This window comes from Myodes glareolus, chromosome 1 (assembly GCF_982192425.1).
Source record: "Myodes glareolus chromosome 1, mMyoGla1.1, whole genome shotgun sequence".
Lineage (NCBI taxonomy): Eukaryota > Metazoa > Chordata > Mammalia > Rodentia > Cricetidae > Myodes > Myodes glareolus.
In genome coordinates, this window is record NC_142026.1 from 16882880 (window position 1) to 16909226 (window position 26347).

Here is a 26347-nt window from a genome sequence, read left to right on the forward strand (position 1 = left end):
ACTCATGGCTCTGGAGCTCCAGACTGAGATGAAAGGCCTGAGAGAGAAAGAGGGAGGGAGTGTGTGTGTGTGTGTGTGTGTGAATGTGTGTATGTGAGTGTGTGTGTGAATGTGTGTATGAGTGTATGTGTGTGTGAGTATGTGTGAGTGTGTGTATGTGTGTGAGTATGTGAGTGTGTGTGTGTGAGTATGTGTGTATGTGTGTGAGTGTATGTATGTGTGAGTGTGTGTGTGTGAGTGTGTGTATGTGTGTGTGAGTATGTGTGTGTGAGTGTGTGTGAGAGTGTGTGTATGTGTATGTGAGTGTATGTATGTGTGAGTGTGTATGTATGTGTGTGAGTGTGTGTGTATGTGAGAATGTGTCTCTTTCTCTCTCTGTGTAGTGGGTGAGTGGCTACCATGAGATGTGACCACTAATACCCCAAAAGGCCAGAAGTACCTGAAATCAGAGGTAATCTGGGGGTACCGGGAACAAGACCAGATATATAATGGAGCACAGGGTGGCCAGGAGAGGAAGAAGTGGCAAAGCTGTGGGTTACCAGCTCCTTCCGCCACCTCTGGCCACTTCTGTGTGTTTGGTGTTTCGAAACACCAAGTGTGTGAAATTGTGGGCATGCACTTGGTGATGTGGAGGTGGGAGTCTGGCAAGGATGGGAAGGGTGCGGGTTCCCCCACTCTTACTCACTTGTACCAGCACCCATAGAAGGGGACAGATTGAGACGCTGCTGGGCCTGCTGATCATACACAGACTGTGTCAGACACCTGCGTCCTCATGATTTGTGAGTGGTGACCTCTAGGGACCTAGTGTAATTAGAGTGGGGGAGGGTGAATGAGGAGACCAAGTCTGGAGGAGATTTGAGGCAGCAAGAAGGACTTATGGTCTCTGTGGGGGCTCTAGTCTGCCAGACACACTGGAGTCAGGCAGTTCTGAGGATTAAAGCTGAGAGGGAAGGCAGAGCATGGGGCCTGAGCAGCTGAGCTGGGGGCCTCCGCTTGCCCTTCTCTGGGCCTCATGTCTCACAAATCTCCTGACTCAGGAGATTTAGATTGGAGAAGTTCTGTGCTCACTGGGAGGGAAGTGATTCTGGAAACCTCTACTTGACACACGGATGAAATGGCCAGTCGAGGGGGTGGAGGTGGTGGAGGAGGCAGGTAGCTGGGATCCTAGGTTCTTGGAAGAAAGTCACACCCGCTTAGCATCCTGGGGTCCATTGCAGGTGACAAGAGCCCCCAGAGGCTGAGCAGGCCTAGCTATGGCTCTATTTCCAGTCTGCCAGGCCCAGCACCTCAGCAAGTACCTTCCCAGAAGACCTACTTGAGTGAGAAGATTCCCATCCCCAGCACAGAGCAGGTAGGAATTTTGGGAACATGCTGAGATCTTCCAGGGTCTACCAGATCCTCTGAGGTCTTGCAATTCGGGAAGGGGGCATGTCCTGTGGCCCGCAGCAGTGACTAACTGGGTACTCTGGAGTTATCTGAAAAATAATCACATGGTTCTCAAGAGAACCTCAGATTTCCCGTGAGGGGAAAGAGCCTGTGACTATTTTAGCACTGGAGGAAGGAACCACCCAGGGGAGAGCATGGGGTAAAAGAGAAGCATCCGGCTGATTCTAGGATGCTGCTAGCCAGTTTTGCCACAATCTTTCTTTTTAAAATGGATCACATCATTTATTTTTGTGCATTTGTGTATGTGTGTGTAGGCGCATCCATGCTATTGCATGCATGTGTGTGCATGTGTGTGCGTGTGTAGGTGTGTCCTTGCTATTGCATGCATGTGTGTGCGTGTGTAGGTGTGTCCTTGCTATTGCATGCATGTGTGTGCATGTGTAGGTGCATCCATGCTATTGCATGTATGTGGAGGTCAGAGGACAACTTGAGGGAGCTAGTTCTTTCCTTCTACTATGTGGGTTCCAAGTTTGGTGGCAAGTGCTTTTACCCTCTGGGCACTGGATCAGTCTCTGCTGCCACCTTCTAAGCAGATTCCTAACCCGACAGGTCAAACCCAGAGACAGGGTTGAGTGACTGGGACCTCAGTGGTCCCCAGAGATCAGTGCCTGTGGTATGAGAAAGGCTCGGGGAGGAGGTTCTGGAACCGGGAGGTTTAACTACAACAAGGTCCCTCTCTCAGGACTCTGAGGTCTGTATGACAAGCATGCGAGAGGCAGGCAAATCGCATGCAGGCCAGCTGCAGAACGTGACCCATCCAAAAGGCAGAGCCACAGTGACTCAGCACATCCCATTGGTTCCTCAGGGTGGAGGGCAGCACTGTGTGGTGATGGAGGACAGGGACAGCCAGCCTGGGCTGAATGTGCCAAGGCTAGCCTCCACCATCCCCACATCTGAGATGGCCTGATTCTGCTTGTTCCCGCAGGGTACATTCAGCCTGAGGAAACTGTGGGCTTTCACCGGGCCTGGCTTCCTCATGAGCATCGCTTTCCTTGACCCAGGGAACATTGAGTCAGACCTTCAAACCGGTGCTGCGGCTGGATTTAAAGTACTGAAGCTGGGCCTCTGTGCTGGCTCTGTGGGGAGGGCAGCAGCATCTTGGTTAAGACCATGGCGAGCTGCATGGGTGGTTTGCCTGGGAATAGGGATTAAGTTCAAGTGTCAAGCGCATGCGCTTGGGGGGAGTTGGGGGGATGTCCCCAGGGAAGCCCCTCCAGAAAGAAGACTGTACTGTAGGGGGGGGTCTTTCCACCCCACCTAGTCTCTGTCCGGGAGGCGCTGTTTTGACTGAGGGTCTCCTTTGCTCCCTCACAGCTGCTCTGGGTGCTGCTCTGGGCCACTGTGTTGGGCCTGCTCTGCCAGAGGCTGGCTGCCCGGCTAGGCGTGGTGACAGGCAAGGACTTGGGTGAAGTCTGCCATCTCTACTACCCTAAGGTAAGCCAGGAAGAGGCAGAGGAGTCGTGGACGGGCAACACCTACAGGTCTCAAACCCTGAGCAGCTTCTTATAGCTTTCATTTAAAATCAATACGTCATCAGCTCCCGGGCTTCACAGTTCCAGTCGGCAAAGGAAAGCACAATTCAGTTCATAGTCACGCAGCTCAGGCCTAGTCACTGCCAGGCTGGGGAACCACTAAAGTTATACCATTAGGGATTTCAAAGGGGTTTTTGTTTTATTCATTCATCTGGTTATTTTTTTTTTCACAACTAGAGATTAAACCCAGGAGCTCCTAATGCTAAGATGAGCAATTTCCCACTGAGTTGTATCGCTAGCCCTTTTCAAATTTAACCCTTTCAGGAGTCAGAAGGGCTGAAGGCTCAAGGGCAGAAGGTATCACTAAAGCTGACAACCATGCCCCCCCACCCAAAGCAGTCATTTGCTTCTAGAAGCTTGCAGCCAGGCCTAAATAACCACAAGAACCACTGAAGTCTAGGTCCCCACTGGTGCCACTGCCAAAAAGGCCACCAGGAGCGTTTCTCTCAGCATCTACCGGAAATAGTCTGTACCGTCGCTAAAACAGAGTCCACGAAGCAGGGTGGTTTATTTTATTTTCACTCATTTATTCAGAGGCAGTTTCTCTGTGTAGCCCTGGCTGGCCTGGAACTCAGAGAGACTCTTATGCCTCTACCTCCAGACTGCTGGGATTAAAGGTGTGCACCATCATGTCTGGCAGAATAATTTAGTATGTATATGTGTATGAGTGTGTGTGTGTGTGTGTATGGAGTTTTCTATGGAATATACATATATATATATACTCCATACACATACATATAGTTAAAGGGCCAAGTTTGGTAATAGCACACCCCTTTAATCTCAGGACTCAGGAGGCAGAGGCAGGTGGCTCTCTGTTTGAGGTCAGCCAGGTCTATATAGTGAGCTCTAGGGCATCAGGGCTACTTAAAGAGATCCTGTCTTCTACCCCACCCTACCCCACCCCAAAAAAAGAAAGAAAAAGATTAGGCTGGGGTGTAACACAGTGATTGAGCATGCGCCCAGCATGCACAAAGCCTGAGCTGAATCTCCAGATTTAACTAAATTGGAATAAAAAAAAAAAGACAAAAGTCTGATTAGCTCACACTTCTACATGTTCAAGGTGCCAATTTCTGCTTGGCTTTGTTTAGGAGTGGATACAGACAATTGGACCTAGGACTCATCAGTCCACGTCAAGCACTACCACCCTGAGCTCTGTCCTCAGCTCTCTTCACCATTATTTTGAGACGTGTTCCTACCCAGCTGCCCCAGGCTGTCCTCTTCCTCCTGCTTTGGTTTCTGGGTCGTCAAGCCTGTGTCACCTTCTGTCTGTCTTCTGCTCGAAAGGGCTCTACCACATCTCAACACGAGACCAAGCTTCCAGCCCACAAACCCTCACGAGACGTAAAAATACCACAGCAAAGTCCTTTAAGTGTGCCTTGTTTCGTTATTTCTGTTTTTCGAGAGAGGGTGTCTCTGTGTAGCCCTGGCTGGCCTGGAACTCACTCTGTAGACTCGGCAATTCACCTGCCTCTGCCTCCCGAGCATTGCTGGGATTAAAGGCGCGAGCCACACTGCCCAGCTGTCTTATCAAGCCAGCCGACGAGCGTAAAAGCCTGCAGGCTTCCAGCTCCATAGCTTAGCGCAGAGGACCACAAGGCAAGTGAAGAAAGAAATGCCGAACAGTTAGCCTTCTTTTAAGGAAGCAACCTCTCCTCCCCGTAGGTGCCCCGCACCCTCCTCTGGCTGACCATCGAGCTAGCCATTGTGGGCTCAGACATGCAGGAAGTCATCGGCACAGCCATCTCCTTCAACCTGCTCTCAGCTGGACGGTACCACTAGCGAGCCCACCTCAGTCCAAGGCTGGAGGGAGCTGCTGTCTCCCTCCCATGTCAAGGACCTCCCTGTGTCTTCTTTATCGCCCTCATTCCTTACATGTAGGGCTGGTATGAATCTGTCTCTCAGAATGTGAGGTGACGCGTGTAAAGTCACACACATGTGAGCCAGATAGCCCAGGCCAGGGCTCCCTACCAGTCCTGATCCCCCTACCTGGTTTGGCCCTTCCTGAGTGTCTACGCAGGTTCCGGCACACCCTACACTCCCTCACCCTAGCTGTCCAGGCCACTCGGGGTCCTGACTCCCCACAGAGGGTTGGAACTCCAGACCTGGCCCATTCTGGGCTGACCTGACTTATGTGGTTTCAGCATCCCGCTGTGGGGAGGCGTCCTGATCACCATCGCGGACACGTTCTTCTTCCTCTTCCTGGATAACTATGGTGAGATAACTATGGTCCCTCTTCTTAGGGGATGAGAGTGGGTAGGGCTGCCCTCACGGAGCCTTGGCTCTTCCCAGGGCCATGGGTTCCCCTTTACTCCAGTTGTATGTCTTGAGCAAGGGCTTCCGGTTTCATCTTCTGTAACACGAGAAAGAACAGCCCAGACGTCAGAGGGCTGTGGTGAAGTTTCAATGGGGAAAATATATATTAAGCCCTTGGCCCAGTGCCCGGGACAAAGTGCTCAAAACAGCCACTCACGAGTGTTTATGGGGCAGGGGTTTGGAGTCTGTTTCTTACACTCCTTTGCCGTGCCCCTAGGATTGCGCAAGCTGGAAGCGTTCTTTGGATTTCTTATTACTATTATGGCGTTGACCTTCGGTTATGAGGTGGGAAAGAAATCAGAGATACACCCTTTCCTCAAGACCACGCCCTTCCCTTCCTGGGGGTCTAGGGAGACAGCCCTTAGTCACACTACCTGCCTGCCTTTGGGATGGGGTTGAAAGGAGGGTGGTTGTAACGGGCTGACCAAGTTCCTTCCAACAGTACGTGGTAGCGCGTCCATCCCAGGGAGCGCTTCTTCAGGGCCTGTTCCTGCCCTCCTGTCCGGGCTGCGGTCAGCCTGAGCTGTTGCAGGCAGTGGGCATTGTTGGAGCCATCATCATGCCCCACAACATCTACCTGCACTCAGCCTTGGTCAAGGTGAGCAGGGGGAAGGGAGGGAGGCATGGGAATCCCGTGTCTGATCCTGGACCCCGGCCACTGACGCCCTCCCAGAGCATCCTAGATAGATGGACTCATTCCCTGCTGCTCAGCCCACCTGTAATAACGAGTCTGAAGTGTGCCAGGAGCAGGGAGCTGGGAACTGGGAGCGGAGTGTAGATCTGTCAAGGCCTTGGCCTCTAGAAACATCTGCCTCCTAGTGTGGGGGATGCAGACGAGGACAAAGCAAACCAGGGAAGGAATTGTGCACGGCAAACGGTACTCACAAAGAAACAACTGAAAAAGTCTGGGAGAGAACACCGGAGGACGGGAGATGCCGTTGCAAACAGGGAGAATGGAAAACGCAAAGGTCCTGAGGCAGAAACGAACCAGATGCGATAAAAAACGAAGCGTGTTGGATGGAGGGGGCAGGACACATCTGGGCTGAGTTAGAGAGGGACCTCAAAGGTCAGGTCCCTTCCTTCACTCAGATAGCCTGTCACTGCCACCAGACCTCTGGTAAGGGGAAAGATGTAAGAGGGGCAGTTGACCGGGACCTGAACCAGACACCACATAGGGGACCTTCAAGGAGCTGTGACTCAGAGGGAACACAGTATAAACGTGGGGGTAGAGGCCATCGGGAGCCTCTCAGAGACTTTGACCCTTCCCTCCACCTCTGACTCTCCTAGTCTAGAGAGGTAGACAGAACCCGCCGGGTGGACATTCGCGAAGCCAACATGTACTTCCTGATTGAAGCCACCATTGCCCTGTCTGTGTCCTTCATCATCAACCTCTTTGTTATGGCTGTTTTTGGTCAGGCCTTCTACCAGCAGACCAATGAGGAAGCGGTGAGCCTCACGATTCCTATGACCAGCTGTGTCTGTGTCGCTCCCGCCATCCCATTTGCCCTCCAGCTTGGCCACGGGTTTCAGGCCCCGTGGCCAGCGTTTCAGGCCCCGTGGCCAGCGTTTCAGGCCCCGTGGCCACATCTCCCAGAGCCTCTGCTGGACTCTGGGCTCTAGGGTCCTCTCTCCTCACCATCTCAACTCCGAGGAGACAGGTGTCAAGCACTTGGTAACCGTGACGGAGCTGTTGCTTTAGTTCCGGGCATCACCCGAGAGTCACAGGGGAGAGCAAGCAAGGAGTCCTGCACCTTGCGCTCTGTGTACCACACCCAGGGATGATGTGGAGGGACAGGAAGCCAGCTGCCCACCCATGGGTGCTCAGGGAAGTTCAGAGTTGAAGCAGCGCAGGGAAGCGGGGGATACACAATGACCGAGACCAGGCTGGGGAGGGTCCCCTGAAATGACCTCTGGAAGCAGGAGCTGACCAGCTCCTCCTTGGGTCTAGATTTAGGTCTGTCACCCTCTAGGAGTAAATCCTCTCTTACGGGACTGTCACCTCCCAGTCAGTGCTATGTACTTGCTAAGGGTGGAGCCCTTTTTGTGAGGGAGGTGGGGGGAGAGGTGGGGCAGTGGCAGCGAGCTGCTGGAATTCCCTAATCCTTGCACATGGAAGGTCTTGCTGCGAGTCCTGAGTGTGTGAGGGTGCACTCCCCTGCCCCCCACCGTGAATGTCACTGGACAGCCTAGCATAAGGGGAGCGGACTCTATGGGGGGACTTCAGGAATTCACTCTGTAGATCAGGCTGGTCTTGAACTCACAGAGATCCATTTGCCTCTTTAGTCTAGAATGCTGGGGTTAAACACAAGTGTCTATTTTCTAGTTCACGTGACTGCAGGGCTCTTTGAGGAAATGTAGTGGCTGTGCCAGCTCTTACTGATCTCAGAGACTGGATGCCCAGCTCCGATGTGAAGCTGCATTTTAAATACTAACAACAAATTCATAGGAAGAGAAATAAAAACAAGCTGGGAGTGGTAGCTCAAGCCTTTGAATCCAGAACTCTGAAGGCAGAGGCAGACAGATCTCTGTGAACTCAAGGCCAGCCTGGTCCACACGGGGAGTTCCAAGATCCACAGGGTTACATAGAGATACTTTGGCAAAAAAAAAAAAAAAAAGGAAGGAAGAAAGAAAGAAAGAAAGAAATCCATTATTAGGAAAGTACGTCTTGCAGGGCCTTAGGTTTAAAGTTGGCCAAGGCCTGGGGTCCTGATTTCCCGAAAGTAAGTTTGTGTTTTCCCACCTCCCTCCTACTGATTCCTGTCTGCAGTTTAACATCTGTGCCAACAGCAGCCTCCACAGCTACGCTAAGATCTTCCCTAGGGACAATCACACAGTGTCGGTGGACATTTACCAAGGAGTAAGTGCCCCTCGCCTGGTCACGCCTTATCGAGGGCGGGGCCTCTACTGGGCGGGGCATCTGCCTGACCACACCTTCTCCCTCCAGGGCGTGATCCTAGGCTGTCTCTTTGGCCCTGCAGCCCTCTACATCTGGGCAGTGGGTCTTCTGGCAGCGGGGCAGAGTTCTACTATGACGGGCACCTATGCAGGACAGTTCGTGATGGAGGTGGGCACTGGCCAAGGGCAGCAGCCTCACTGCGGGAGGCTTGGACTATGGGATTTTCTGAGTGGCAGAGGGGGCGAGATGACAGACAGAATCCCCCAAGTTGTTCCATATTCAGCAACCAGTTATGGGAATCCTCCCTTTCCCGGAACTCATCTTCTGCCCACCAGCAAGGTTCAGAGCTGCCCGTTTCCAAAATGGACAAACGTGGGAGGGGGCGGGGCCTGGGACAACCGAGGCCGAACGGGCCCCATCAGGGTGCTGGCTCCCACTCAGGGCTTCCTGAAGCTGCGTTGGTCCCGCTTTGCACGTGTCCTCCTCACTCGCTCTTGTGCCATCCTGCCCACTGTGCTTGTGGCTGTCTTCCGAGACCTGAGGGACCTCTCAGGCCTCAACGATCTACTCAACGTTCTGCAGAGTCTGCTGGTGAGAACCATGATCTAACTGGGAGCACAGCAGCCCACCCCTCCACCCCCAAAGAGCCTAGACCCTTACAGGGTTCTATAGCTACCCTAAGGAGCAAGAGTCCCCACTTCCCCATTCCACAGACGGAAAAACTGAGGAATGTAGTTAGTTGACTGGAGCCTGAGCTGGCTTTCAAACCCCAGCAGCCTGAAGCCAAAGCCCTCCACACTTCCTCCTGCTTTGAAAGGATCAAAGATGGGAACACAGCCCAGGGCTCTTAGGGAATTTCCCCAAAGACTCCCCGCCAGGAGATGCAGCTCCCTGCTGCCACTCCCCGCTGTACCAAGGCAGGGCCCTCAGCCTCCACTTCTCTCCACAGCTGCCCTTCGCTGTGCTGCCCATTTTGACTTTCACCAGCATGCCAGCCGTCATGCAAGAGTTTGCCAACGGCCTGTGAGTACTCCCCTCCGGAACCAGACCCTGGAACTGCCCTGGGCACTCAGCCACGCAGAGGCAGGAACTGCTGTCCTCGCTCGCCACCATCCCATGAAACCAAGGCCCCAAGACCTTAAAGAACTTGCCCAGTGTCTCACAGCTACTCACTATGGAAACCAGGACTTGGTGGGGCTCGTTCTTTAGCATACCTCTTGCCAAATCCTACCAGTGCGGAGCCTGAAGGGTCCCCAAGTAGCCAATGGGGTCTGTCTGCTCTAGACCACACAGGTCAGAGAAGACGGTGTCTTGCGTCCCTGTCCCCACTTCTGAGCTAGCCGAAGCTCCTGGTGGTTGGGATGCTTGGGGAGATGGTCCAGGTGGTTCACGGCATCCAGCCAGCCCTCAGGATCCTTCCGTCCCCCAGGTTGAGCAAAGTCATCACCTCCTGCATCATGGCCCTCATCTGCGCCATCAACCTCTACTTTGTGGTCAGCTACCTGCCCAGCCTCCCGCACCCTGCCTTCTTTGGCCTTGTAGCTCTGCTGGCTGTGGGCTACTTGGGCCTGACTGCCTATCTGGTACGGGGGCTGCCAAGGGTTCAGGGAGGCGGGGGGGGGGGGGGGGGGGGGGAGAGGGAGAGAGGCGGGGCTTCTGCAGAGCTCTGGCCCCTCCCCCATTCGTGGTCCTTTCCCAGGCCTGGACCTGTTGCATCGCCCACGGAGCCACCTTTCTGACTCACAGCTCCCACCAGCACTTCCTATACGGGCTCCCTAAAGAGGAGCAGGAAGACAGGGAGAGCTTTGGGTGAGCAGCACACTGGATCCAGCAAGCAAGGCCGTGAGATACAGCAAGGCAATTGGAGGTCGGCAGCCCGGCTCACTGGATTACAGGTTTCCTGTTTAGAGGAGGGCTTTGCCTCTGAGTTAAGTGTCCGCGGCTGTGCTAGGGACCACACCCATCTAACCACCAACCTAAAGGACTTAAAAACACAGTGCCCGGGGCTAGAGAGATGGCTCAGCAGTTAAGAACACTGGCTGCTCTTTCGTCACCAATGTGGTGGCTCTCAAGTGACTGTAACTCCAGTTCCAGGTCATCCAACGCCCTCTTCTGGCCTCCTACAATGGCACTGTCTGCACAAGGCGCACAGACAAACATTCAGGCAAAGCACCCATATACATAAAACTTACTTAAAAACAAAACCGTGTGTGATGCTTGGTTCCAAAAAGATATCCAAAACCTATTCCACGCAATCTTCTAATCCTCCTATACTGAGGTAGTAGACAGTCAGACCACCCCATCAAAACAAAGCAACTCTATTGTCTCATTTGGAAGGCAGAGGCCGGAGGCTTAAGGAGTTCTAGATCATTCTCTTGCTGTATAGTCCAAGGCCAGCCTGGGCTACAGGAGAGCCTGTCTCAAGAAGGAAAAGGAGGAGGGAAGGTGGAAGAGGGGAGGAGAAGCGCAGCAGCATCAACCTGATGAGCTTAGAAGCTTTGGGGTGGGGGGAATCGGAGGAAACTTAAAAAATAGTCCGACGACTGAACGGCAGCTCCCCTCTGTTCCAAAAGCGCTGGAAAAATGGAAACGTCAAATCACACACCACCACTCCCAAGCCGCCCTGCGCTCAAACATCTGATTATCTTCTCCTCTTCTGTTCTTCCGGCAACTCATTTCCCAGGCAGTAAAACCTAGAAACGAATCCTTCTCTTTCAGGAACCAGGTCATAAAAAAATCAAAAGTCTGCGCCTTCAAGGCCCAGTTCACTTGCCGTCTCCCCAGGGGACAAGGCTGACCTGACTCCCACGCTGTGCTATTAGGGTTTCCTGCACTAGCCACTCAGCTCCCCCTGGGGGCAGGGACTCTCCCGAGCGCCCACACTCCGGCCTAAGCCCTGCGGTCCCTCAGGGGCAAGCGGAACTCAAGTGAGCAGGCGGGTGCTCTCGGAGGGCTGTAGTACTAATGTGGGCAGGGAACCCCGTCCTCCGCAGCGAGCGGTCCGGCACCCTTCGCCCTGTGTAGAGATAGCACTTTGCAGACGCTCCCTAGACAGTTTCTAGGCTCCCCTAAGTCCCTCCTCCGGACTCCTCGGGTTCCTCGTACCCTAGCCTAGAGCAGCCCGGAGCAGCACCGAGGAAGGGGCGTCCACCGAGCCTTTTCCCAGGGTTGAGCCTGTGGGAGGTTCGCTGTCTGGAAGTAGCGCCCATTACCCGGAACCCAGCTGGGGTGGCTGCCGCCTGGACGCTCAGATTGGGGCGCTTGTTTATGAAAAGAATTTCCTCTTTCTTAAAAGGGCAACGAGAAGAGTGGGGGCCCCCGAAAGGAGCGGCGAAGGGACAGATCTGGCGCAACCCCAACAGCTGCCAGAGAGGGTGCCCGGGCAAGAGTACCTCCCCATGCCTTGGTGCTTGCCCCTGGAGAAGATGGGACCTGAGATAGCGAAGAGGGGTAGGGAGCTATTGAAGAACGCTTCTCCCGGATTCCCCTTCTCCTCAACTTGCTGCACATCCTGGGAATTCACTTGGCGTTAATTGGGCGACTTTTTTGTAGTAGGCCCTGTGCTAGCAGTGGAAGAGAGGTGAAGTCCCGAATTGAAGAGGATGTCAGCTGTCAAAGAGCTCTCACGGGAAGGAGTGGGGGTGGGGCTAAATAAACAAGAACAGGGACAGGAGGAGGCCGGACAGCTGACCCAGTGAGTTCAGGGAGAAGGCCACGGAGCACACGATTCTGAAAGTTGAGTAAGAAAGGGCTGTCCGTGAGCGTGTCCGGAGTACACAGTTCTCAGATGCTGTGGAATAGAGCTGGGGGACCCAGAAGGATGGGAAGGCTGATCATAGGAATTAAGTAAGTCTAGGATTTAGAATTGGGCGCCGAGAAGGTAAATTTGGCTCAGATGACTTCCTTCCAGCACCGGCAGCTCACAACAGCCGGGAACTCCAGCTCCAGGGGAAAGTGGCATTCTTCTAGCCTCTAGAGGCTTCCTAACACTGGCGGCATACGCTAACATACATGAAAATAAGTCTCCCTCGGGCACTGTGGCACACACCTCAACATCAGAGCTCTGGAGGCAGAAGCAGGTGGATCTCCACACATTCGAGGCAGGCCTGCTTGGTCTCAGTAGCAAGTTCCAGGCCAGTAAAAGTCACACAGTGAGACTCTATCTCAAAATATCAATAATTATAATAATGAAAATAAGTCTTGGGCCCAGTGAGACGGCTCAGCAGGTAAAGGTTCCAGTCACCGTTCCTGAGGACCAAAGCACAGACTTTGGGCCCCACGTGTGTGGATTCTCTGACTCCACACATGTATTGTGGCATGTGTTCACACAGAAAGAAATAAAATATAGTGATTTTTTTTAAACTTTTTTTTGTTTTCTTTTTCTTCTCCTCCCCTGCAATCCCCCCACCCCCGAAACAGGGTTTCTCTGTGTGTAACCTTGGCTGTACTGAAACTCACTCTGTATACAGTATTCTTTCTGTGTGTATACCTGCAGGCCAGACGAGGGTGCCAGATCTCATTAGAGATGGTTGTGAGTCACCATGTGGTTACTGGGAATTGAACTCAGGACCTTTGGAAGAGCAGGCAATGCTCTTAACCACTGAGCCATCTCTCCAGCCCCTGAAACTCACTCTGTAGACCAGCCTGGCCTCAAACTCACAGAGCTCCAACTGCCTCTGCCTCTGCCTCCCAAGTGCTGGGATGATGCGATGCGACACCATCAGCACTGGGTTGATTTTTTTCCCCCTGATTTTTAAAACTCCTTTTTAAAAGATGAGGAGAGACAGCGTAGGCCCAGGGTCAGAGATGAGGTCAGGGCAAGGTCAACTGTTTCCGGTCAGAGGCCACTGGTTAGTGTAACCACCATCTCCGTGGCAGACCTGGTGAAAACTCTCATTGAATTTGAAGACCGAGGAGGACTACCTTAGAGTTTCACTAGAAGCTCCCTAGGCCCTGGGTGGGGTTGGTCTGCCGCCTGCCCCATCTGTAAATGGGAGCAGGAGGGAAACCTAGGTGCTGGATGGAGGGAATCTTGTCTCAGTTGCCCTGCAGGATTCTGCTGAGTCCTGTCGCCCCCTCCCCCCCGCCCCCGCCGGGCTAGCAGCCCACACTATTGTTTTTCTTGGGTATGCAACCATTAAATTAATAATCATAATAGACTGTGTGGGTAAAGCCCCCCTCCCCAACTGCTGGGGGAGAGTAAACAGTAGCAGAGATGGAGCCATGCTCCCCTTCGGAGGAAACAAGAAAACGCCTCTACCCTCCGGACTGGGGCTGCGAATCTCACGGTACAGCACCCAGCACCGGAGCACGGAGAGCTACAGAGCTTCCTGAAGAAGTGAGCCCATTTGGGCTGTCCTTCCTTTGTTTGGGGGGGAGGGTTAGCTCCTGAGGACTGACGTGAATTTAGGTGGAGGGTTTGTGAGTGTTCAGGGTAGCGGGTTAGGGAACAACGGGAATGAAAGGCAGCCAGCCGTCCGTCATTCAACCTTGGGTTACACATTTCCTTTTGGGGACAGTGAGGGCCTGGCTGAGAAAGCTGAGGCACCCAGGGTGCACCTGGCCAAGAAGGAGGTCTCCGAAGAGAGCCTGGAGAAGTCTGGGTTTGTGCCTTCACCTTTCCAAGCTGTTTGCTCTTCTGCCGAAAACGCAAGAAGGGTATCGTTCCAAGGAGTCCGCGAGATCCGGAGTAAAATTTAGGACTGGCGACCCAGGGCGCCAATACGTGGTAGGTAAGGAGTGTAAGGATGGCAGTCCTGGACTCCCGGAGAGCAGACGCAGGGGTCGGAGATCAGAGTCCCACATTCCCCGCTGATCCCGGGTACAGAGCTGGCGCGCCTGCCAGGCCCCCAACCCGCTTTCTGACCCGCTGCGGCGACAGGCGACAGGCGCGCCCGCCCAGCTCCGCCCCAGTGCCTGCGGGAGGAAGTGGCGAGGCGTGCATGTCAAGGCTTGGCGTTTGTATTTTTAAAATTACGACGAATGAAAGGAACTTTGTAAAACAGGAAAAATAAAAATAAACGAACCGCCTCCTTCGAAGGGCACAACTGGGCGCTTCCTGCGAGAAGACCCTGAATGCAAACGCAGACCCAGGCAATGGCTGGGGTGTGTCACCACAGATCCGGTGACACGGGTGTTTAAAATCTGAATAGTTGCAGCCTCAGGCGCCCAAGGGCGAATTCTGGGCGCTCCCTCCGCGGGCGTCCCCTGGGCACTTGGGAACACAGCCAGCCCTAGAACTGGCCTCTCTAATAATCACAGATAGGGACGGCGGGGTGGGGGTGAGGGGCCTCTAAACAAGGTGATTTTTCTTCTAGTTCGATGGGATTTGGCTCTGCCAAGGACGAGGAGGCACGTTCCAAGCCGAAGGAACAGCGTGTACAAGAAACAAGGCCCTGCACTACGGAGGTTCAGTTTTTGCCGGGGAAAACGCTGAATGGCTTGACAGGGGTAGAGGGCTAGATTTGCCACAGGTCAGTGGTAAAGCTAGGCACGGAAGTGGAATTTTTCACATCCTGTGATGCCCCCGAGACTGCGGTGGGTGCTGAGTTATAGGTGGATCAAGAACATAATTCGCGACTGAAGAGATGGCTCAGCCCTGGCAGTTGGGTTGCCTGCACAGGGCGGCTAACAACTGCCCCCCCCCCGGGGGGGGCGGATCCGCTAACTCCAGCTCTAGGGAATCTGATGCCCTCTTCTGGCCACCGTAGGCTCTGGCATACATACACATGCACAGAAGTAAGCATCTTTCTAGGATTCCATAATTTGATGAGCTTGCATAACTGGAACTAGCAAAGAGTGCCTTTTTCCCCACTCACGATAGCCACAACGTTAGACAATACCCACTAGGGCAGGCGAGAAGGCTTAGTGGGTATAGGTGTCTGCTGGTGAGCCTGACCACCGGAGTTTGATCTAGCCATCCCCTGGTGGAAGAAGAGAACTTCTGATCTCCACTCGTGGGGCGCGCATCCCTCCCATACACAAATAAGTGTAATTTTTAAGTTTGTTTTCTTGGGGGGGGGGGGACTGGAAAGATGGCTCAAGGGCATTCGCTACTCTTGAAAGGACAGGGTGTCAGTTCCTAGGATCCATATATTACAACCCTCTGTTAACTCCAGTTCTAGGTAAAATCGATGCCTCCTTCTGGCCGCTGAACTGTACTGCACGTACGTGGTACACGTACACATTTGCAGGCCATACACAAATAAACGATATTTTAAAAATTAAAAAAAAAATAGCGCCGGGCGGTGGTGGCGCACGCCTTTAATCCCAGCACTCTGGAGGCAGAGGCATGGGGATCTTTGTGAGTTCGAGGCCAGCCTGGTCTACAAGAGCAAGTTCCAGGACAGCTTCCAAAGCTACAGAGAAATCCTGTCTCAAAAAAAAAAAAAAAATAGCCTGATGGTGGAGGCGTATGCCTTTAATCCCAGCACTCGGGAGCAGAGCCAGGCAGGTCTCTGTGAGTTTGAGGCCAGCTTGGTCTACAGAGCGAGTTCCAGGACAGACCCCAAAGCTACAGAAAAACTTTGTCTCGAAGGACCACACAAAAAAATTAAGCACCCAATTTACAGAGGAAATTAGCATTTCCTAAAAATTAGCATCATCCCATTTTCCAGAGGAGTAAACGGAGGCAGCCTATGTCAGCCCCTTGGAATGCGCAGAGGTGGGGCTGCGTCGCCTTCGGGCACTCCGGTCGGGCGCTTGGGGCGGGCCTTAGGCGCGGGGCTCCCTAGTTTGCCGCGGCCGGTTACCGCTGGCCGCCCTGCCACGCAGCCGCAGAGGCTTGGTCCCGCCAGAACGCCGCAGGAAGAGAGGCGACGCCCCCTGGATCTCCGCAGGAACCGGGCCCGCCTCCCAATCCGCCGGGTCCCAGAAGTGATGAAAGCGGCGGCCGAGCCCCGGTCGCGCCGAAGCCGTTGCCCTTTTAAGGGGGAGCCTTGAAACGGCGCCCGGGTTCCATGTTTGCATCCGCCTCGCGGGGAGGAAACTCCATGTTGTAACAAAGTTTCCTCCGCGCCCCCTCCCTCCCCCTCCCCCCGAGAACCTGGCTCCCCTCCCCTCCGAAGCTCGCGGGGATCCCTCCCTCCCACCCTCCCCTCCCCCCCGCGCCCCGATTCCGGCCCGAGCCGGGGGGGAGGCCGGGCGCCGGGGCCAGAGTCCGGCCGGAGTGGAGCGCGCCGGGCCCCATGGACAGCTCGGCCGTCATTACTCAGATCAGCAAGGAGGAGGCGCGGGGCCCGCTGCGGGGCAAAGGTACACGGGCGGCGAGAGGGGAGGTCGGGGCTCAGGGCTGTCTCCGCGCCACAGCCGCTGCCACTGCCCCGGGCGCGCGCCTCGGCCCAGCCCGAGCCCCCGCCAGCGGGGCCGGGGAGAGTTTGAACTCCGCGAGAGTCTGAAGCGCTGGGCGGGGCCTGGCGCCGCTAGAGCGCTCGGTGTGCTTCTGGTAGGGAAACTGAGGCAGGAGGCACGCGAGGGGTTAGTAGGCTGGCGGTTCCCGGGCGTCGCCCCCTCCCCCAGTTTGGCGCCAATTGGACTGGAAGGTGGGGGTGAGGCGGCCGCCTGGCCACCCGTTGAGGCTCCGCCCCCTCCAGGCTGAGGTCTGGAAGGGGTGCTGAGGTGACAGCGGGCTGGGTAGTCTTGCAGGGATCTCCCGCCAACACACAACCACGTTCCCACAAACTCGGGCGTCTCGCGTGGAGGTGCGGACGACGCCCTCGGAGGCACAGAGCCCCTGAGAGTGCAAGACAAGACTTGCGAGCCTTGTGTCCAGCAGGGCACGGGGCACCCCGGCTGCAGCAGGCCAGGCCAGTTGGCTTCGGGCCTGTGCACACTCGCACCGACCCTGTAAGGGCAGGCGGAGCCCCTGGAGCTGGCCTGGGTGGGGATCACCCTTTCTCCCCTGTGTGAACTTCAAGATCGGGGAGTCGTCTGGGTCTGTCCACGGTCCAGTCCCAGCTTCTCTGGGGGCTGGAGGCAGAAAGGATTAGAAAAGTGGGCGCGGGGCGGGGGGGGGGCGGGCTGGGATGTGTCTGTTAGTTTGAAGGCCTGTGCCTCGCACAAGTCTAAGGTTGAGACGGGGCGGGGTGGAGGAGGCGGGGCTGACAGCCCTGGGACACTGGCCTCTGGGCCCAGGCTCTACTGAGAACTTTGGACTCATGGGGTAGACAGAATGGAGGGAGAGTGGGAGTGGACGGTGGGGCCCCGAGCCCTGACGTTCATGAGCAGGGGCTGCCCAGGTAAGGTGTGGGGTCAGGTGATTGAAAATCAACCCTAGGAAAAAGAGAAAGCAGCCCCCCCCATCTGTCCCCTCCTTTAGGCCACCTATTCCTTAAAGTGGCTGCCTTCTTGGCCACACCAGATTTCCTTATGTCGAAGAGTTGCAGGGGCCCCTGGAAAGGGGCATTTCCTAGAGAGCCAGGGGCACCCTGGTGTGACATTGATGGAGGGGGAGTGCCCACGTTCTCTGTGCTCAGGGGCTGAGACCCGAGTGCGTGCGTGGAGCCTCTGCATGCAGGCCAGTGTGCCCACGTTCACTCCTTGCTTCAGGTGACCAGAAGTCAGCAGCTTCCCAGAAGCCCCGGAGTCGGGGCATCTTCCACTCGCTCTTCTGCTGTGTCTGCCGAGATGATGGGGAGCCTCGGCCTGCCCACAGTGGGGCTCCCCTGCTGGTGGAGGAAAATGGCGCCATCCCTAAGGTGTGTGGTGGCCAGGAGGGAACCGCAGACTCACCTGGGCCTAGCTGGCAGTGAATGTGGCAGAAGGGGGTCTAGGCTGAACTTTTCCTGACACACCTGCTGGCCTTAAAAAGGGTCAGAAAAGGGAGGCACCTTCCCTCTAGGTCCTGCCTTTGTCAAACCCCACCCCCTGCCAACAGCTGAGTCTATATCCCGTATAAATGGGAACTTTCTGAGGAAGAGGGATCCATATAGCCTACCCCTGGTCCAAAGTTGGCAAGGTCCAAGCTGAGGAGGAGGGTGGAAGATCTGGTTGGGTCCTCAGGTAGAGAGCTGGTGAGGGAGGCCTGTGTAGGAGGCACCCCACTGAGCCCAGACCCTCCCCACAGCAAACCCCAGTCCAGTACCTGCTTCCTGAGGCCAAAGCCCAGGACTCGGACAAGATCTGCGTGGTCATCGACCTCGACGAGACCCTAGTGCACAGCTCTTTCAAGGTGGGCCCTGCCCAGCAGCCCTCAGCCTGCGGTCTCAGGGGGGCCTACCCTGGTCAGGGAGGGAGGTCTCTGCTGGACTTCCACCCCTGGGATTCCCCCCTTCTCCCCCTCCAGCAATTCTTCTCTCCTCACAGCCAGTGAGCAATGCTGACTTCATCATCCCCGTGGAGATTGATGGGGTAGTTCACCAGGTGAGGGGCAGAGGGAGGTGGGGGGGATTGGTGTCTGCACTCTGCACCCCAGGTACTTCCCAAATGGAACTTTGATAGATGGGGAATGCCCAAGGCTCAAAGAGAATGTGAAACCCAGGGCTATTTGGTATCCCGGGGATGGAGCCAGACTTCCAGACCTGCAGAATTGTGGGGTCCTCTTGCCCCTCTTGCCCCCACTGCCCGGGACCCAGTTCAAGTAATTCAGGATAGGTTGTGGTGCTGGCCAGCCTGTTCTCCATTACTTGGCTCGGGGGCCGGTGCCCTGCAGCCTTGGGGTGAGAGGGCTAACCTGGGCTCCTGTATTTGGATAAATAAGACCAAGGTTGAAAAGGGTCTGGGGATTAGTGACTCCCACTAGGTGAGGTGGGACCCCTGGAATGACATTCCATCCTCTTCAGGAAGGGGGGTGGTTGGGCAGTTCGCAGACTTTAGGGGAGCCTCCATGGACTCCCCGCCTCTTCTACTGTTCCAGCCCCTTACTGTTTACCACCCCCCCCCCCCCCCGAGCCTGTCGGCCAACAGTTCCCTCACTGGCTCATTCCCCAGGTCTACGTGCTGAAGCGGCCCCACGTGGATGAGTTCCTCCAGCGAATGGGCGAGCTCTTTGAGTGTGTACTATTCACTGCCAGCCTTGCCAAGGTGAGCCTTGCCCGGGGTCGGGCAACCATGCCCTCCCACCCACCGCCAGCATGCCACCAGATGCAGTCCTGGGCTCGCTGCTCGCTCGGGAGAATGACTTACCTCCTACCCCCAGTACGCAGACCCTGTAGCTGACCTGCTGGACAAATGGGGAGCCTTCCGTGCCCGGCTGTTTCGAGAGTCGTGCGTCTTCCATCGGGGGAACTATGTAAAGGACCTGAGCAGGCTGGGCCGCGACCTGCGGCGGGTGCTCATCTTAGACAACTCCCCCGCTTCCTACGTCTTCCATCCAGACAATGCCGTGAGTACACGCAGAACCCCGGGCCTGAGACAGAGGACGGGAGCATGGGATGTGCCGGAGTGGCCTCCCCGGCCCTACGCAGGGGGGGGGGGGGGCTGCCTGCTCACATAGTTCACTCTGTGCCTGTGGGGGGTACTCACTTCTGACTGGGGTCCCCATCTGGCAGTTTCCAAGCTGCCAATCATGGCCTGAATGGACAGAATGGATAGAGTGTGTCCCAGCTGGGATCCTAACCACAGGAAGCACAGCCAGTCTAAGTCTCTATGAGAACACGGCTTAGTGGTATCTACGCGTGTGCTGTGTGGGCAGGGGTTGGGCCAGCCATGGGGCCCCCTGGACACCAGCCCTCCCCACTTCCCTGTCATCCCCCCAGGTCCCAGTCGCCTCCTGGTTTGACAACATGAGCGACACTGAGCTACACGATCTCTTACCCTTCTTCGAGCAACTCAGCCGTGTGGACGACGTCTACTCAGTGCTCAGGCAGCCTAGGCCCGGGAGCTAGTGAGGTGTCTTGGGGCCAGGATCTGCCCCTCACCGAGGCCCAAGCCTCTTCCCGTCAGACTGTGGGAGCCTGCCTGTGCTGTTAACGAAACCACATGGGCTATGCCATATCCATGGCCCTGGGGAAGAGGGTGTCTCCCCTGCCAGGCTGCGTGGAGGACAGAGAGCCCTTGGCCCCCTGTATCAGTGCCTTCAAACTTTTTCCCCTCTTTTCAGGGGACCTAGGGGGAGGCCCTGCCTGTTGCCCCCCCCTTCTGTTGTCTCTTCCCCATGCTGCCATGTTTCTCTGCTGCCAAATTGGGTGTCATAGCCCCAGTTCTGCTTTGGGGGTAGGGGCAAGGTTTCTGCTGCCCCATGCCTTGGATTGCCCCCACCCCCAGTCTGGGAACTGGACACCAAGTGCCTTGCATAGAACCCTCTTTGCTGATCAGCTTTTCTCAGATCTAGGCTGACCTGGGAGGAACCAGCCTCTCCTCTTCCCTCTTCCTCCCTGGGATGATGGTGCCCCAGCAGTTTCTGCAAGGGGAGGAGAGGGAGAAAGTCTATTATCATTTGTAAAAGAGGGGACCTTCCTTAGGGAACACTCCCAGTTCAGCTTGTCCAAGGCTGATGGCTGCACCCTGTATCATCTGAGCCCCCAATATCCCCAAAGCCTGGGGCTTGGCAGGCCTCCCCCGTGGTGCCATATAAATGTGTATATGTGTATATAGATTCTTAAGGGAAGGGGCGAGGAGAGGGTGGGAATAGACACTCCTCCCTCACCCCTTCCCTGGGCCCAGAAATTGGGGGAGGGAGGGCAAGGATTTGTACATTTTTAAAACTACTGTTTTCTAAATGGAACAAGCTGGGCCGTGAAGGGTCACAGGCCCGGTCTTCTGGCTGTCGCAGCCCTTTTATTCTGTTCATCCAAAAAACATGTATTGAGTACCTCCTGTGCCCAGCAGTGAGCTAGTCCGGCCAGCTGAGTGGGAGGGGGTCTGCTTCATCCGTGTCTCACCCCAAAACCTCAGAGTTTACTGGTGCCTTCAGAGTATCTGCGGGAAGTGGAACCTTCTGGTGGGCTTCGGGAAGTCTCCAAGAAAACTTACTAAGCTGTCCCCACACGTCCAGTGCCAACTCATCCCCCACCTCACTCCCCGCAGCCTCCCCCCCATGGCCCCCTGCTGGCTGGGGGCAGCTCCCAGGTCACTCTGCCAACTGACTTATATTTCTACAGCCCCGCCCCACCCCTGCTGAGTCTAGAGTTCAAGTCTCTCTCTCCCCAGAGTATGAGGGTTAAGGGGATCCACACACAAGTGCCAAGGGAGTTAGTGAAGGGCGAGAGGGTGTGGTTGGCCTGAATCGGATGACTTCTTCCCAATTAAGTGCCTTCTCTCTGACCAGCACCTCAGTGTGATAACTAAAGAGAAAGCTAGACCCCTTCCGATCCTGTCTCTGTGGTTTTTGGGGAAGGGGACTCGCAGTGCGTGAATGGCCTACACCTGCGACTGCTTTTCAGAACCTTGTTGGGCAAGAAGAAATTGGCCGGGAGGGGACCGTCTGGGCATCTGGTCGATCTGAGTTCGGTTGCCAGAACCCACGTGATGGAAAGAGAAAACGAACCGCCTCAAGTTGTTCTCTGACCTCCCTACACGTACCATGGCACGAGCTCGCCCCCACGTATATACACACACACTAAATAAATAAAAGAATACGCAAACCCCACGGTGCCCCCACCGCTGGAATGCGGGGCGGGGCCTGCCCGGGGCGGGAGGCGGAAAGCCAGGCAGACACAGGCTGCTCTCGGTCTACAGCCTTCCGGGCAGTGGGGCCAGCAGGGAGGGGACTGGGTGGGGCGGACGCCAGGGCGCCCGGAGGCCTCCTGCACACATTGGCCGTGCCCTGATCCGGCCTTGCGGCCTACGGCCAGCGCTGGCCACGCCCCTCCAGCCAAATTCGTCTTCCGCAAACCCCGCCTGGGCGGGGCAGGAAGTGCCAGGCCAAAGCCGACGCCTGCCGCTAGGGGCCTCCCGGGCTCGCAATCCTGGCACTCCCCGGCCTAGAGTACCCCACGTCTAGATGGTTCGGAGCTTGCCTCAATCAGCCCTCCTCTGAACGTGTGGAGCTCAGCCATTCCCCACCACACAGAGTAGAGAAAGGGGGGGATATACCCCTCCCAAATGTTGATCCCCATCCCCTAGCTCCACCTTCCCAAGGCCACCCATGCCTCTTTACCAAGAATTTAGCTCCGAATCGCCTTTGCTTCAGGGGTGTGTGTGTGTGTGTGTGTGTGTGTGTGTGTGTCTGTCTGTCTGTCTGTCTGTCTGTCTGTCTGTCTGCAATAGGTGTGAAAATGGTCCCTCACCACATTCTGCCTACCCTACCCCACCCTACTACTTTACCTGATAGAAAAGAGCCAAGAAACTTCCACCCGAGTAGCCTACCCTGGAATCAGCTCTGTGGACCAGGAGCTGTGTGGACCAAGAGTACCTTTTGCAAGATTTATATCCTGCCCTGACCTCCGTCCGCCCTCATTCAGGCTCTGGCTTGGTTTCCTGCTCTGTATGCAAACAGTAGTCGCCTCAAATTTGCATTCCCAGAGGCCAGACAAGCAGAGCACCAGCTTCCATTGAGACCCACAGTCAAACTCCCCAACCCAGCAACCACACACCCTCTGCCCACGCAGTTAAACTCAACCGCATGTGTGGGCACTTCCTTGTCAGCACCAGTCAGTGTCAGGTTTGCTTCTGCTCTCAAGGAATTCGTCCCAGTGCAAGTAACATTAATTCCTGGAGCTGGAAACGACGGCTCAGCAGTTAAGAGCACTGACTGCTCTTTCAAATGATCCGGGGTCAACTTCCAGCACCCACATGGTGACTCAGAAACGTACACTACTCTAGTCCCAAGAGATCTGGTGCCCTCTTCTGGCCTGTTCGGGCACTGTAGGCATGTGGTGCGCGTTAAGTGCAGGCAGAACACACATAAGACTAAAGAAGAAAAATGCCATTAATTTCGGAGGGATACATAGTATTTTTTAAATACGAGTATTCTTTCTCCAGGATCAGATGAGACTACTTTTGAACATCCTTAAATTTTCTTTGGAGTTAGTGACTCCAGAGACGCCTCTGAGTGTAAATCCCTCAGGGGCCGATTGGGAATAGTTCCAAAATTAAAGCATAATTAATTAATTAAAAGTAAGTCTGGAAAAGAGAAAAAGAAAGTTTTAGTCATATCAAAGCACAGGTGTGAACGCAACCAATAATTTAAGGAAAAGAGGTAAGATAAGAGTTTCTCAGCCAGGCAGTGCTAGCTTACGCATTTAACCTCGGCTCGGGGAGGCAGAGGCAGGTGGATCTCTGTGAGTTCGAGGCCAGCCTGGTCTATAGAATGAGTTCCAGAAGAGCCAGAGCTACACAGAAGTCCTGTCTCAGGGGAAAAGAAAAAAAAGAGTTTCTATAGAAACCATATCATAACTTGGTCTTTGATCGTTGTTAAAATCTCTACCAGCAGGGGTTAAGGTCTAACTCACTAGCCTCTTGAGTACTTGCCTAGCATGCCTGAGGGCTGGAATTTAATCCCCAGTACTGAAAAAAAATCTGATAGTAAATCAGAAACACTCACAAATTACTCACTGGGGTCCGTTTCCTTGGCAGTGAATGGCGTTCTCCACCAGTTGATTAGGGTCTCCAGATCCTCCTGGCCCCCTTGATGGTGTTTTTTTGTTGGTTTGTTTTTTGTTTTGAATGCTGGGAATTGAACTAAGGGACTCATACATGCTAGACAAGTGCTCTACCACTGAGCTACATTCCAGCCCTAATCCAGGCACTAGGGCAATGAGGAGTCCCAGCATTGTGCAGCCATGTAAACCCAGTACTGACTGAGTACTGAGTTTCAGTACTTAGCGTAAGCACGAATGGTGAGAAAGCTTGGAAAAAGCTGCCTTACCTGATTGCATAACCCTCAGGGAAGTCAATTATTGAGAAAGCTTAGAAACCTTGTTAGGGCCTTGTTATGAAGTCCAAGCGCTCCTCCTGCCTCACTTTCCAAGAGCTGAGAAGACAGATGCATGTCACCAAGGTCAGAAATGTGGAGACTTCCTCATACTAGAGAGCACAGAACTCTGTTTAGTTCAGTCAAAACTTTGACAATAAACAAGATAAACAAAGGGGGCCGGAGATGGCTCAGAGGCTCCGAGTTCAGTTCCCATAGCAGCAGCTCACAACCAGCTCTAACCCCATCTCCAGGGGAACACACACACATCTCTCCTTAATAAAAACAATAAACCTTACAATGAGAAAAACTTAAGCAGGGTTGGGAATGGAGATGCACACACCTATAATCCCAGCACTCAAGAGGCTAAGGCAGGAGGATAGGAAATTGAAGGCTAGGCTGGGCCATGTAGAAAAGCCGTGCCTCATGTGGGGACCTTGGGAGAGGGTTAAAGGGGAGGGGAGATGCGGGGAGGGGAGCAGAGAAAAATACAGAGCTCAACAAAAATCAATAAAAAGGGGGGAGGAGAAAAGCTGTGCCTCAATATAACAAAAAACAAAAAGATTTTTAAGCAAAAGCCCCTGGGCTTTGCCTGTTTGTTTTGTGGGACCAACAAGGCTGTCAAGTTTCTCAACTAGACAATCAGTGGTAATCTAACCAAAATGGTCCTAATTCCACCACGGGGAGGACGGGCTCAGAGTCAAAGGATGTGCCACGTGAGATGAGATGACCTTGGAATTGCTTATTGCAACACACAAAGCAGAAGTAAGATTAAACAAAAGCAAGTTTGAAAATCATGTTGCGGTCTTAAGATGAACAAAACATCTCATTTCCATAGAATAAATTGTCCAAATGGTCAGGGAGACCATGACATCCAAAATGACACAAAGAGGGTCTGCGGTGTTGTCAAGTCAGCGGTAGCGAAGCAAAGACTTCTCACCAGGCGATGCTTCCACTGGCCAGTGCCGGCAGAGTCAATACTTGCAGATCGGAGTCAAGTGAGATGTTTCAAGTGACAGGCTGAAGATACTGGGACTTAGAAATGTTATCCTGAATACTATCTTAGCTTCCAGATAGGAATTTTGCTGTGTTAGTTTGTTTTAGACAGGGTCTCATGTCACCCAGACTGGCCTCAAACTCGACAATGTTGCTAAGGATAACCTTGACCGTCTGAGCCTCCAACTCCCAAGTAGTGGGGTTACAGGAATGCCCCACACCCAGCTCTAGACATCAGTTTAGGAGGAAAAAGTTCTGGTGGCTGTAGGCAGAAGGCTGTTAGTTCATTCCTAGCTGCCCAGACCCAAAATAATCACACAGAAACTATATTATTTGCAGTACTGTTTGGCCAATAGCTTAAGTGTATTTCTGGCTTACTCTTATATCTTAAATTAACCCATTTCTATTCATCTGTGTATCGCCGTGTGGCTGTGGCTTACCAGCGCTTATGGGTAAGGTTCTGGCACAGCTGTCCTGCCAGTGGCTACGTGGCGTCTCTGACTCCGCCTACTCTCTCTCTATTTATCTCTTCCAGCCTGGCTATATTCTGTTAAGCCGTTGGCCGAAAGCAGCTTCTTTATTCATTAACCAATTAAAGCAACACACATACAGAAGGGCTTCCCACACCAGGTGGCCACCAATCACATTTGTGTCAGGGGATACCTTCATCCAGGTAGCTAACATCTAGCACCAGACACTTGTCTCAGCTCCATCTTGCTAGAGAAAGCTCAAAATGTAGTTAGTACTGTTATGTCCAGATTGTGGAGTTCCCCAAAAACCCACAAGGAGATCTGAAGGAGCAGAACAAACTCCATTTTGAAAAAGAACTCCATTTTACACAAGACCCAACAAAGTGGGGGGGGGGGTGAATGCAGCCCAGCAAAGTCATAAACACTCCCATGAAACTGTGCCAACCCTGGTCAAAGTGACCAGGACACCCACTAGGGTGTCCAGAGAACATCTGTTTACATCTGCCTGCTTCAAATGTCCTTGTAGGTATCTGATTAGCGGCTGTTGTGAAATTCCCCTTTACTCCAACCAACAAATTCAAAAGTTGTATACTTTTACCCAATCCCGAAACGCCAAGGCTTGTGCCACCCTGCCTTGCAGTTTTTGTCTTGAAAAGCCCCTTACCCTGAAGCCTCGGGGCATTCTCCCCTACCTGCTGCGGGGCCGTGTGTTGGATTACGGATAAACCCCAGTGTGTGTGCATCAGATACGAGCTCTGTGGTGGTCTTCTTTGGCGGTCCTGTGACTTAACTACAACAGACCGAGTCCCATGTGTCAAAAAGCAAAGAGTCTTTATTCAAGTGCGAACTTAAACTCTCCGTATGTCCAACGCAATGACACGACCAGAGAGTCTCGAGCTCAGTT

General features: G+C 54.2%; 2 protein-coding genes across 3 annotated transcripts; both read left to right on the top strand.

Annotated features, from left to right (window-relative positions):
- Window positions 1-617: 617 nt before the first annotated feature.
- Slc11a1 (solute carrier family 11 member 1) lies at window positions 618-10391 on the top strand. Its single transcript, XM_087904274.1, has 15 exons — window positions 618-779; window positions 1218-1351; window positions 2372-2494; window positions 2761-2880; window positions 4641-4747; window positions 5120-5190; window positions 5509-5576; window positions 5734-5889; window positions 6579-6737; window positions 8059-8148; window positions 8236-8355; window positions 8629-8778; window positions 9137-9210; window positions 9617-9770; window positions 9887-10391. The coding sequence occupies exons 1-15, from the start codon at window positions 773-775 to the stop codon at window positions 9998-10000; spliced, it is 1647 nt and encodes a 548-aa protein (XP_087760400.1). The 5' UTR covers window positions 618-772; the 3' UTR covers window positions 10001-10391.
- A 5649-nt stretch (window positions 10392-16040) lies between these two features.
- Window positions 16041-21431, top strand: Ctdsp1 (CTD small phosphatase 1). 2 transcript variants are annotated; one of them, XM_087904279.1, is made up of 7 exons: window positions 16041-16440; window positions 17734-17882; window positions 18251-18355; window positions 18490-18546; window positions 19114-19206; window positions 19322-19507; window positions 19881-21431. In XM_087904279.1, the coding sequence occupies exons 1-7, from the start codon at window positions 16374-16376 to the stop codon at window positions 20007-20009; spliced, it is 786 nt and encodes a 261-aa protein (XP_087760405.1). In that variant the 5' UTR covers window positions 16041-16373; the 3' UTR covers window positions 20010-21431. The 2 variants fall into 2 exon arrangements, with proteins under 2 accessions (XP_087760405.1, XP_087760408.1); XM_087904282.1 differs by lacking the exon at window positions 16041-16440 and adding an exon at window positions 17289-17423.
- The last annotated feature ends 4916 nt before the right edge of the window (window positions 21432-26347 follow it).